The sequence below is a fragment of the Pinus tabuliformis genome, chromosome X (assembly GCF_031772625.1).
Source record: "Pinus tabuliformis cultivar Carrire ecotype Pingquan chromosome X, CPIR1, whole genome shotgun sequence".
In the NCBI taxonomy this organism is placed as follows: domain Eukaryota; kingdom Viridiplantae; phylum Streptophyta; class Pinopsida; order Pinales; family Pinaceae; genus Pinus; species Pinus tabuliformis.
In genome coordinates, this window is record NC_142308.1 from 1,705,087,220 (window position 1) to 1,705,100,395 (window position 13,176).

Here is a 13,176-nt window from a genome sequence, read left to right on the forward strand (position 1 = left end):
TCCCAAACTCAACCTCAAATCCACTCAAAATCTGCATTGTCTACTTCTCATAAGCCCTTATGTCCTGCGTTGTAGTTATGAGAATGTGCGGCCCTAAAACAGAGCTCCCACCTAGATACAATGCCTTTGTCCTGCACCTAAACAGAGGCTTGGCCTTCCTCCTCAACTTAATGCGGCCTATAAACAAAGAAACAGACCTCTTAACATGCCCAAATTCAGCTCCTAGACTTCAGCCTACACTCTTCCAAACTTAGCCTCCAATCTGTCACAAGAAAGTGTTGAAATATGTAACTAGGTTCAGTCTTCATAATGACAAATGTAATCATGATTTTATGTATTTAATGAAAAGAGAAATAAATTATTATTGTAAGTCTTGAGGCATGGGTTTCATGCTCAAGAGAATTTATTTATAGGTCAAAGCACCCATTGAGTGCTTTTAGGTTTGTTATAAAGTCATTGAGTCCTTTTCATGTATGAATGACCCATTTGGGCATGTTACATATTGGAAAGAAAAATTTATTGAGTCATAATCAAGTCAAAAGACCCTCCAAGACCTCGTCATGGCACAAAGTTCAAGTCGGCCTAAGGAAACTTCTAGTCGGCCTAAAGGAAGCAATTCAACCCTATGCGAAGCCTATATAAAGAAGACCTCAGCCTCATTTGGAGAACACACTCTCACTCACACCAGTTCGATCTTAAGGGCCAAAGGAAGTGCAAAGAAGTGGAAGAGTAAAGAAGGAGAGAAGTCGAAGTTTGGATTTGTTTTTGGGCTACTTCTCTCCACACGTGCAAAGGAATTAGGGCACATATTTTTGCAGTGAAGCCAAGTTGCAGAATTGAAGTTAGGTCACCAAGAAGAGTTGTTCTGGAAGTTGAATTCTCCACAAGAGAGAATCTACCCAAGTGAAGGAGAGAAGTGGAAGTTTCTAGGCATAACAAAGTTGCAGTTGCAGTTTCTGGTTGCCGTCGAAATTGAATTTTCTGGTTGCAGTCGAAGTTGCAGTCTCTGGACAAGTAAAAATTGCAGTTTCTGGGCAAGTTTAAGTTGCAGTTTCTAGGCAATTCGAAGTTATAGTTGCAGTTGTTGAGTAGGTCAAAGTTGCTGTAAGGAGAAGTTATTCAAAGAGGAAGCATTGACTTGGTCTTGGAGGGGTTCTTGGTCAAGGGTCTAGGTCTTGGAATTCATCAATTGAAAATTCTATAAGAAGAAGAATTCTTGTGGGTTTTCCTCTCAGGTTGGAGAGGTTTTGGCCCTCGCTGATCGCCTACATCTTGTGTCATTTGTCTCATTGTTCTTTACGGTTTGGTAGCTATTTGATGAAGAAGAACACATAATAACAATAAAGTTTAAGAAGAAACTAATTAAGAAAAGTAAAAAGTCCATACAAGCAGTTATCATTATAAGAGAAATCATCTAATATCATTGGCCTAGATTTTTCAACAAAAAGAACCAAAACCAACCCTTTCTCAACTTTGGCTAGGGCACCAATGGACTGCAGCCAGAGATGTTTTACCTATGATTCGTTGCACTGGGATGTGAGAATGAGGCTCCTCCTCACCTCTATTTATACGCTTCTCTAAAGTTAATGGCTAGCCCATCCAAAGGTTCTCCTCAAGTCCAGGCCAACTTGAATCTCCAACCATTTAGCCCACATAAAACACATAAAAAATTAATTTATCTCAAACGACAAGGGCTCTCTTGGTGCTTGAAGCAGCCCCTTGCTCCTCTAAGGGTGCTCTATCATCTCCAAGTGCCAAGTCATCAAAATTCATCTTGGTTTCACACCCACAAGCTTGGGTGCAAAGCCCAAATCTTGGGTACTTAGCCCACAAAGCCCTTTTTTGGTGCCAAATCCTCCACAACCCTGTACCCTAGGGTTTGGAGTACCTCCCAAGCTACCAATCCCAACATAGAGAGAGTGTGCATCATATATAATGTTTCATGACTACCTATAGTTTTGTTGTGAGCTGGTGTGTTGTATTACAGAGATCAATGGAAAAAGGACAGTGCACATAGATGAAGCGTAAAATAACATACTCGTGCGCATTGTATGTGTGGCGACCAGTGAGCAGAGTGTTGCTTGGATCAGACACCTATAGCAGAGATCGAGGCAGAGCTTATTCTCTGTTATGTTGAATGAGTGCGCACTATGCCAAGCGATGGTACATTCACATTATGGTTGTGATATGGATCTGTAGCAGTGCGTAAGGGAGTTATGCGTTGGATGCATAAGAGCTTGTAAATCAAGTGTGCATGTCAGAGACCAAGTGCGTTGAGTCCAAGATCTTTGGTTGGGACAAAGCACAGTAATGAAGCAATGCGAAGTGCGTATAGTCCAAATATCTGTTGGTGCAAGCTAAATGCTTTCTCGTCAACATTTCTAGGAGTCAACAGTCGAATGCCTTAATTTATCAAGAGGCCAAGTTCACAAGAGGATAAGCCATCCTGTTTGGTTGCCAAGTGGGTCACTTGAGATAAGGGATGAATCAGGAATCATAATAAGCCCACAATTGTCTGAAGTTTATTTTCCCTGAAATGTCTAAGGCCGAATTGTTACTGTAAGGAGGCCGCAAATTTCTTCAACAAAGGCGTTTTTTAACCAAAGTTTGGTTGTTGCTGAGAGGTCTATGTGATACTAGTCAGTAAGGCTTTCTCATGAGCAAAGTATCTATGGTTGAGCTCGTGGTTTGGATAGATTTGTGTTGCAAGGAGCACATGCTCATGAAGCGTTGTGTTGACCATTGTAGCAAGGGGGAAAGTTATCTTCCTGAAGAGGCCAAGACCATCCTCAGTGGACCGAATAAACCAGAGACTGAATTTGACAAAGTAATTGCTTCTCAGAAATTTCCAGCAAGTCGTGGCTACAGTATTGTTTATTGGAGGGTGAAATTCTCTTCATTATTAGGGTCGAGTTCATTGGCATCCTTGGATCGAATCTACCTTGGACTAGAACTATAACCAATCATTTTTAAGTATGGTTCATAATACATATGTGAGTATAGCATTATATGCAACACTTTGGGACAAACCTATATAAACTTGCCATTTTGACCTGAGCGCATTCATGAAGCAAATTTCCTGAGATTAACTATTTGCATTGGCTGGAAATTGTTTTTTCAATCGTTTCCTGAAGCAGAACAAAGTGTTCTAGCATATTGGAGGCCAGAAGACCGAATTGAAGCAGACAATGCAATGTCAATAGTTTAAATTTGTTGTCCTCTTATTTGTGGTTCCCCATTTAATGGTTGAATTTTTCCATCAATTCTTGTCATTAAAATGTTGATGTTAGTAAGAGTTATTTTAGGTATCAAGGGATTGCATCTTAAGAGATTTGCATGATTGTATGGGTTTAATAGTATTATTGTTGAGCAGAACTATTGTGACAGAGTTGATATACGGAGAGGTTGCATGTATCTTGGCACAAAAAGTTGAGTGCTTGATTATTGGGTTGTTATGCCATGTATGCTACTAGTAAAATGTGAGAGGTCTATGTATTGAGTTAGCTGGTCATATTATTGTGATATTATTTTGTAATTCTGTTGTGCTATCAGCCAAAGTCATGTATGAGTTAATATGATGTACTTGTTATCACTGGGCTAAACTATGGAGAGACTCACAAAACTCCTGAACCACCATGCATAATTGGACCAAAAACACAAGCAAAACAACAAACCTTTATCAAGGAGTCCATGCCATTCTTCAAGAAGAGCAACCAAGGGATTTGCAGAAGGGGTCGGAAATCGGACACAAAATCTTTGCACTTGGGACAAATCTGAAATACATGAGGGTTACAGTGAAAGCCCTTCTTAAACTAGAAGAACTAGACTCACTCCTTTACAAGGCGAACCAGTCAGAGGGGAAAAAGTTAAGTGCGGAGTACCCTTGTGAAGGGGTCAAACTTCCAATTACAACCTGTTTCAGTAACATCATGACGTTGACCGCACCTATACCCCTTACAACAATGATATTATGAGGGGACATTTCAGACTGATAGTAGAGACATTTCGGGACTTGAATAACACTGTGGGTCCTACCTTTGGAAAAATGCTCCAAATTTTAGAAATCATGGCCATAATCAGATCATATGACATCATGTTTGATCTAGAGTGTAATGACTTGATTCTTCAAATGTTCCGATGCTTTTTCAGCATTAAGGAACATCATCCTGACACAGTCAAAACAAGCATGCAATCCATTTTGTCTTCAATTATGGGTGGAAGAGATCCCATTTGCAAGAAGTTGCAGTCTAAGTTGTTGGCCATTTGGAGGAAGGGACAGTTGGTATCACTTGCTGCTTATGAACTAGCCAAAAGGGTGGTTGAGCATAACATAAACCTGTTCAGGGGACAGTTGACCAAGGAGGATTTGTTGAGGATTTGTAGACCATACAACAAGAATGAGTTAAGGAGACAAGGGCTTTGCTTCATCTACAGGGGACATTAGGGGCCTAACCACTCATGCTTGAGTGACACAAAGGAGATGATGAAGGTAAACCAGGAGGAGGTTCCTTCTTACGATTCTGATGAAGATCACACTTTTGTAGTTGAATCCATTGACCTCCACGAGGATACCTTTGAGGAGCATAAGCAGTCATGTGGAGTTGTGGACAGCAACCCAGATATGCATCTGTGCTCAATGGGTAAGTATGATGAGTCACTAGTGATGCTTCAGCATGAGCAACATATGGTGGAGCATGAATCAAATGAGGGAATTGATATGCCCAGTATGCATGATGAGCCATCTTTGGAGAGCAATTTGGAGACTCAAGTTGGAGACATGGCAGAGATGGATTCAGCCATTGTTAAGGAGCAAACAGATGCACAAGCAGCCAGCAGAGATGTCGCACTTTTAGACAACAACCCTCTCCAAGGATACATAGATAGGGGCTTGCAGCACGGTTTGCCCACTTTGGTCCATTAATGTTAAAGGGGTCGGGTTTTCTGTTGATTTTGGGTAGCATCAGATGTGCTCTAGCTCCAAAATTTTGTGGAGGGGCTAGAATACATGAGATCTCCAAGACCCAGAAATCGTTTGGAGAAATTCCACCGGATGAGGAGTTATTAAAAATAATTAATACTTTTTAATGGATTCCTAAGTCTAAACTTAGGAAAATAAAAATATTAATGGGTATTAATAAAGATAAGGGTGAGAAGCTTCTAAGAGACGAGGATCAAGTCTGTTTTAATCTTAGCCGTTGATTAGAGACTCAATCTCGGTTGTTGATTCGTCAACGGGAAAAGTATAAGAGAAGACTTCAGGATCATTTGGAGATACACCAGTGGATACTCAGTATCCCAAGGAAAATCGATTCTCAAAGAGAAGGAGATCGATTTCAGAGGGAGAGTTGCAGGGTGGAGGAAGAGGAGGGCATCAACAACAGTCAGTGACTGAGGAGGAGGTGACACAGAGGTATTGAGAGACAGCGCAAAGGGAAGACGCAGTCCTCACACAAGCTGACGCAGAGGGACACAGAACCACGCAGAGTGACGCAGAAGTGGGAGAAGGGTCTCCAGGGTGTCAGAAAGTTTCCAAGAAAGGGATGAACCTTGTCTTAGGTGTTTTCTCTCAGTAGTGTCTCAGTTTCTCTGTAAAATCATTCCTTGTAAAGAGATTATTGTTGAAGATTAATAAAACGCACATCTGTTGCACCGGTTTTCCCACATTGGGTTTTTCCGGGGACAACTGTCCAAAAAGAACTGTGTTGATGAGATTGGTTCTTGTGCTTGTTATTTTCTCTATGTAATTATGTGATAACTACAATAGAATTTATTTTAATGTTTGTTGAAGGGATTTCATAAATAACTTATTGTGAGAAATAAGTAAGTGAAATAAATCAGTTACTGCAGTAGAATTTCAAGTTAGAAATTTTCACATTTCCTAGATGGATCTTGTTGATTGACCGGGCCAAGCTGCATGAGTTGGGTACGGTGCAGCATAGTGGGCTTGTTCCATATACAAGAGCCCATCCATCCAATCTTTCCCACAAGATGGATTGGCGAGAGATCATGAGTTGGTTCAGGGGCATATTACAACAGGGGCCTTTAGACATGAGGGATGCTACAGGCACCAATTGGCAATAGGAAGTAGGTTGACAGCTCATCAACATTCCAATTGCACTAACCCTACATCAACATAATGGGAATGCTCTTGGGCGGTGCCAAAAGTTGGATTGGACAAAAGTGATTAGTTGGTAGTCGATTGATGGAGTCGCACAGCTAGAGCCATGGCTTATGGGTGTTGATGATTGGCCATGGTGGCATTAGGATCCAGGAGGATTTGTTGATGGCAAGATGAGTCAGAGATTGGTTTGGAATCCGAGCATTGAGGAATCCATTCATGGTTGGGTAGAACAAAGGCATGGTATTGTACAATGGTTTGTATGGGATCCGGGAGTTGATCCTCAGTTGCACTAGACCGTCAAACTGGTAGACACATGTGAATTTCTTGAGGGCAAACAATCTTGGGGCAAGAGGATTTTTAATGTTCCTTTTCCTGGATTCCCTTATGGTGTGGTCAGGATGGACTTCCACGATTGGTGGCAGTCACGTCACCGAAGCAAGTTTACTCCATCAGTGGACCCAGAGGCTTGTGGAGGGGCTTTATGGGGTTTAGCAGTGTTTGCTTGCCATATTCCATTATCAAGTTCAGTGCCACACAGCTTGCTTTTGGTTTCGTTGCATTCCAATAATTCCCATAAAATCGGGTTATTATTGAGCCTAACTTAATTAATTACGCTTAAGGTAGCATTCCAGGAGGAATAGTTGATACTAATAGAACACCTTAGTGTAATAGCTCGTTGGAACTAGAACGAGAATATCTACAGGATGGGATGATGAGAAGTGACTTTCAGTGGCCTGAGGAGGGATGGTGGCTGATTTACCATTTTCCCAGATTAAAAAGTTGGTTTGATTAAATAAGAGGGAAAGTACTAAATGGAGAAAAAGGCCAAGTGACTAAAATAATAATAAAATAAAGGCTTCTAGAGGGGTCCATCAAATCTATAAAAAGAGTAGGAGGAGATGATTTGGGAACATCTTGGAGTTGAGTATGTTTCTTGTGGAGAGGTTCAGAGAACCGAGAGACGGAAACCCTCGGGTGATTTGGTGAGAGTGGGCAAGGACCCATCTCTTCCCTAGGTGAATTCATCCAGAATTCACAGGTGCACTCATCAGTTTAGTTCAGTTCGGTTATGGAGGGCCGGTGCAGCATTGGAGCGGATTGTTTGGAGGTCAGTCTTCTGTCTTCTGTCTCGGCCATATCAGTATATTTGCTTGTAAACCCTATTCAGTTAATAAAATAAAGCTGAGTGTATTTCTGTTCATTGTGTTATTGAATTGTCATGTTCTGTGTGTTGCATTTTATTGGCAATTTTCTGTTAAATGAACGAAATTTTATATGAAGAATTGTTGTTGAATGAAGTCCCGGAAATTAGCCAGATATTCTGTTCTGGAATATTACAACAGATGCATAGCATGCTTTTTCAATAAGGTCACATGATGGCTTCCTACCCAAAACAAAATGTGGAGAGTCAAGACTAACAAGTCTTCCAAGAACCCCCCTATAGAAGAAAGATTAGAAAAAGGAAACACAGACCCACATGGTGGAAGGGTATTGAATACCACCACTGCTTGATAGAAATGTTAGGGTCCACCAAGGCCATGAAACTCAAAGAAGAAAAGGAATTGCCTAGCAACAAAAACTCGGAAGAAGTTGCTAAATGCAGAGCAGGCTATGGTGCCTCTCCAGCTTTGTATTGCGCTAGGGAAGAAGAAAAAATGGGGAGAATTGACATCAATACACGAAAGAAAAAAAGGCATCACACCCAAGAATACGTCTGAAGAAAGTCATCTTTTTTAAAGAAACCAGAACTGATGTTCACATTGGCATCAAATTTGGAGTTTGCAGAGGTAAGTAGTACCACATTCATTAAAGAAAAACAGTCAGGCGTCTCAAAAAGGAACCTTCTCAGCAAACAACTGATCCTGCAAATTCAACAGAATTGAGATCTGGTAAAGCATACTAATAGCGTATTTTTTCTCTTAATTTTGCCATCTAATATATTGCCAAACAGGTATAGTTCGGACGTTATATTTCACTCTTTCTTCTATTTTAATAGAAAAAGTGGATTCGTTCCTGTCTTAAAAAAGCTATGGTAAACATTTATGTAGCATTCCCAGTTAAAATTTAAACAACCACCCTAAATGTTAAAATTTAACAAAAATGGAAACCAAAGCCCTAACAAAGAGAATGTGAACTATGATGTTGATAGAATGCATTAAAAACAATAAACTGGTACTGGACAAGAGAATGGTTACAAGCACTCAAAAAACAAATATTGAGAGCCAATGCACATTAACTTACCTCAAGCTAAGATTCTGGTCCAACCCACATTCCTCCAAAATTGCAATATTCGGAGAGTGAGTTACAGATGACTCATTAGCATTATGCAAATCATCCTGCTTTTGCATATTTGCATCCATGTTCCTAGAAGAAGATGTATCTTGATCTAACTTTTTGGTCCTGGGTGACCATTCTTCAATGGATTCATGACCATTGCACTCAATATCAAAATGCATACTAAACACCACTGCTGGGTATAGAAGAGCAGCTCCAATGCTATTCACCAAGCCTTTGAAACGGACTTCTTTTAAAATGAAAGAAAGTAAGTACAAAGATGTATGAGCACTTAGCCGAGTACCCTGCATATAGTGAGTAAGTACAAAGATGTATGAGCACTTAGCCGAGTACCCTGCATATAATGATCAGAGCACAGTCCCAAAAGCTTAAGTTTCATTATGCAGAGTGAGTTAAAAGGATATTTAGTTACAAAATATCTTAATTCATGCAGAGCAGTCAATTAGGACTTACAGTGGTAGAGGATGAATTAAGTGAAGGCAGCAAAATAGGTAAAACCAATGAGTGCAATAAATGATGTGTCATTAATCTACTCAAACAAGCAACACCAGCAAAGATGACGTCATTGCAATAGCAAAGGTTGTCTCCAATTTCTGCTAGTACCACAAGCAATTTCTCAGTAATCTGGGTAGAATCAGAAGCCCTGCATCAGAATCAAATAGGTAGTTCATGAGACAAGCTAAACACTGTAAGAACAGAAACATGACAGTTTTTATCACAGGCTATTGGCATACTTACTTTGATGCATCCACAACAAGAGCATCTAGATTTAAGCACTGCTGCTGCAAAATTTTCACCAAATTCAGGAAGTATCCCGCCAGAGGAGGACTCGTGATGAATTTATGAACATACTCATCAGTAACTGTGAACAATAAAACAGAAATCCAATTAACTATAAGAGATGCCATTCTTTCTCCAAAGTTCAATTGAAATGTGCTATATGACCAAAAAAGTACTAATAAATAAGCACTAGTGGAATAGTCACACCAATCAACTGCATGACTCCAAAGAGACGAACCACGTTACCATGGTATATATTCAGAGTCAAAGCACGCACAGCTATGCGGACCATGTTCTCTTCATGATGAACAAATTTGATAGCTTCACTGTACAATGGAAAGGAAATCACTTCATCCTGTGAAGCACAAAACGACATAAGCCAACTCAGAAAGCATGACTTCTGTCTATTGCTACTAGGATGGAAGTAATATGAAAGCAAAGCAAACGCAAGAAATTCAAATAACATTGTTTTCAATTTTTAGATAATTTATAGTGTATAAATTTCTTGTTATAAACTTGGACAGACACAGGGCCACCCACCTTTAATCTGAATAGTTTTATAGCTAATTACAAGACATATGATCCACACAAACAGCATTACGACTATTTACTAATAGCCCAACAAACAACTATTTACTAAAATCCCAAACGAAAATGACAAACTTGTACCCTTCAATGCACAGCTTGCTTTACACGAAATATACTAATATTTGATAAGCAAATAGAGGTTGCACATACGTCTTGAGTCTTTACAAGGAGAGAAATTGTATTCTTATCCAGCTTTCCACTTACTGCCCTGTCAAAAACCAGAACAGAAGCATGAGAATTCACAATGTCTGAAGACAAAAAAAAACTATAAGGATCCTTAAAAGGGTCATTCCTTGAAAATCCTATATACACTTGGATTAACCAAATTTTTTGCAACAAAAAAAACCAGAATTAGACTAAAAAATTAAAAATTAAAAATTTACCCCAAAAAAAAAAAAAACTGAAAAACCTTTTTCTCAAACCTTAAAAAATATATGTAGTAATTGAGAATCTCTTCATTCTGGACATCAAATGGATATAGGATGAGACCGTTAATATGCTCATTGCTGAACAAATAATCTGCACAAATTAACAAACTCCACCTTTAAAGCAGCATTGACAGTCTTGATGTGTCACTCAATTCAGAAAACATTTTTTAAAAGATATGATGAAGAAAAGCCTGCACGATTATGTGCTCTGGATGGTCTTATTTTCACTTACAAATTGCATGTTCACTCTGCAAGTTCTGGATCATGATGCTCAAGGTCTGTAATAACTGTACTGCAACACTTCTGGTTTTACTGATTTTTAGAATACGCAGGAACTGTGACATTATCTGCTTCTCCATGAAAAACCTACATGCATTGAACACAAAAACTTGGTTTGCATGGAATATGCTATTGGCTGTTCGAATGCTAACAGTCTACAAAAAATTAACAAATGAAAAACAGCTGTAATGAATTGGAAAAGATCTTACTCAAAAATGGATGAATCATGTTGGTCACCATAAGTCACTAGTTCAGCTATTGACCTCAACGTCTCAATAACAAAATCCTAGCGACAAATTACAATACAGTAAGAATGCTTACTCTTTAGATATGGCTGACAATGAATAAATGGTTATGATAAATAAACGTTCAGAAAATTAGAAATAAGGAGATTTTACAACTTGCAAAGTTTATAATAAAATTCCAGGAAAAATGCAAGTGCATGTACAGAGGGTTGCAGTTTGTCATTTAGAGGCTGCATTTCCAGGATAGAGATACACAATGCTATTCTTACCTTGTTTGTATCATTCACGATTTGAACTTTTTGCAGCTGGTCATTTAAGTGTCTGCATTGGCAATAAAGTATCAGTTACAAGCACAACGAATAATTATATAATAGAACAATACTAATCAGAAGCTGCAAAAACCTGTTAAAAATGAAAAACCATTTGTGCTAGCTACACAAAAATGGGAATCATTAATTGAATGACTGGATAAGCAAGCTATGTGAAAAGAAAGGCCAACACTTCAGCCAAGGGACAAATTAAGAAAATTGGTTTACAGGACTTAGAACAGTTTAAGCCTGTTTGGGATATCATAAAGAACAGGACCCTTGTTGCAATCTCAGATTCTCAAGTGAGTCAATAAATGCTCAGATGATACTGTGAACATAAGCACCTAAATGCACACAATCTTTTTCGAGTTCAAGTTGATGGCAGAACCATTAAGACGTAATACAGTAACTACTTTATTGGTTGTGAGTCATTTCACAAGGTCATCCTTATAGAAACATCATTAGAAGCTCCTCATTTGTAACACCTAGGAAATGATGATGAGCTCCAGAGGAGTAATAATATCAGAAATATCAATGACAACTAAAAAGTAAGCAACTTTTGTCTTCGACAACTGTAGACTAGAAACCTACCTAACTACTAATGCAGGTCAGAGAAGGCCAAAGGACAATATAGACGATAGCCACAGGTATGTGAAGTGTGTTTTCTCATTGGATTTTATTTATGTTTTACATCATCAGCAAAACCATTATAATATAATTACTTTATCACTTTTTGGTCACAATTCCAGGCACAAGGTTGTCCTTATGGACACTTCATCAGGAGGTTCTCATTAAACAGCCCTTATTAGTTAGGTGAACTGTTGTGTCACCACTTGCCATGTATTAGGCATCCATATGTGTAATAAAATCCCATTGTGCAGCATGTGTTACCTTCATCCCCATTAATTCATGTTTAAAGATGTGAATAAACTGTCAATTGAATAATGATCTTACAGATATTGCCATTTTGTCTCTCGTATTTACTTCGATAATGTGCAACACATCCTCTCTTTATTCTTAACTCTGAAACAATAACCTCAAGAAAGATCCACAAATGATGTTTTTGTTGGCATTATGGCTAATGTGTTCTCCTTGATGGCAACTTGCTTGATGATTGTAGAACTAACACAGATATCAGGAATATTGGTACAGATGGTACAGAAAATATGGACAAAGAAATGGCAGTTAAGGTACAGATTGATGACAAATTTAAAGTTTGAAAAGCATATGCGGTCGCGTACATACGCAGGTCTTGTGAGCAAAAGTTGCTTACATAATCCGAACCATGGAAATTTGGATACCGGGGGTCATTACCATGGTATTTTCCCATAGTCATTGGGGCAGCAATGTTTATTTGATCCCGTCAACAAATGCTAACAACATTACCAAGGAATTTACCTAAGGTATTGGCTAAGGCAAAAGCTATATAAGGAGATGGAGATCAAGGTGTTAGGTGTGCAAGCAAATGGATTATTAATGTGTGAGCTGATCTAGAATAGGGATGCACCTACGTTGCAGGAAATGCTGGCAGGGGAGGAGTTTCCGTACAGAAACGGAAACAAAACGTGTACGGTACGGCCCAGAAACGCGTTTCTCGCTGTACTGGCACGTTTCTTGAGGTGGAGACATGGCGAGTACAGCCGGAAACACATTTCTGAGCCGTATGATGCCGTTTCCACATGTAACTTGACTTTTTAAAAAAAAAATTATTAATTTGTCTTTTAATTTTTAATTAGGTTTTTCTAATGCCTTCTAGTTGCTTCTAGATGCCTGTCTAAAGTTATAAAAGTGAACTTTTGCCCTAGTGTTGATATGCAGTTCATCAGGAAGTTTGAGGCATATGCAGTTCATGGTAATGTTAATCCTTTATTTTTCATTTTCATCCTTTTACTTAAATTTTTAACATTACCATGAAATGACTCAGGATGTTTGAAAGTGGTTTCGCCCTCATTGGATTTCATATGGAAAAAGTAGAATTTTAGATCTCACTCAAAATCCAGCAGACTTATCTGTTTTTCGGGATTTCAGGATTGGGGGGATTGCAATGTTTCCATTGGATTTTATCATGTACTAGGGTATAGAACTTGTATTTAATCAAGAGAACCAAGCCCTCTATGCAGGCGAGACTCCCA

The 13,176-nt window shown here is 38.9% G+C and overlaps 1 protein-coding gene across 6 annotated transcripts in view; it reads right to left on the reverse strand.

The window, feature by feature from the left end:
- The window catches only part of LOC149146555 (protein TRANSPARENT TESTA 9-like), a 216,899-nt gene that overhangs the window by 170,687 nt on the left and 33,036 nt on the right, over positions 1–13,176 (reverse strand). For all 6 annotated transcript variants that reach the window (XM_089449879.1, XM_089449877.1, XM_089449878.1 and 3 more), the window contains exons 2-10: positions 11,006–11,057; positions 10,701–10,777; positions 10,445–10,578; positions 10,207–10,303; positions 9,935–9,992; positions 9,443–9,551; positions 9,155–9,278; positions 8,870–9,059; positions 8,363–8,700 (exon numbers count right to left, since the gene is read on the reverse strand). In XM_089449879.1, coding sequence (XP_089306005.1) covers positions 8,363–8,700; positions 8,870–9,059; positions 9,155–9,278; positions 9,443–9,551; positions 9,935–9,992; positions 10,207–10,303; positions 10,445–10,578; positions 10,701–10,777; positions 11,006–11,057 — 1,179 coding nt within the window. The remainder of the gene's footprint in view (positions 1–8,362; positions 8,701–8,869; positions 9,060–9,154; positions 9,279–9,442; positions 9,552–9,934; positions 9,993–10,206; positions 10,304–10,444; positions 10,579–10,700; positions 10,778–11,005; positions 11,058–13,176) is intronic.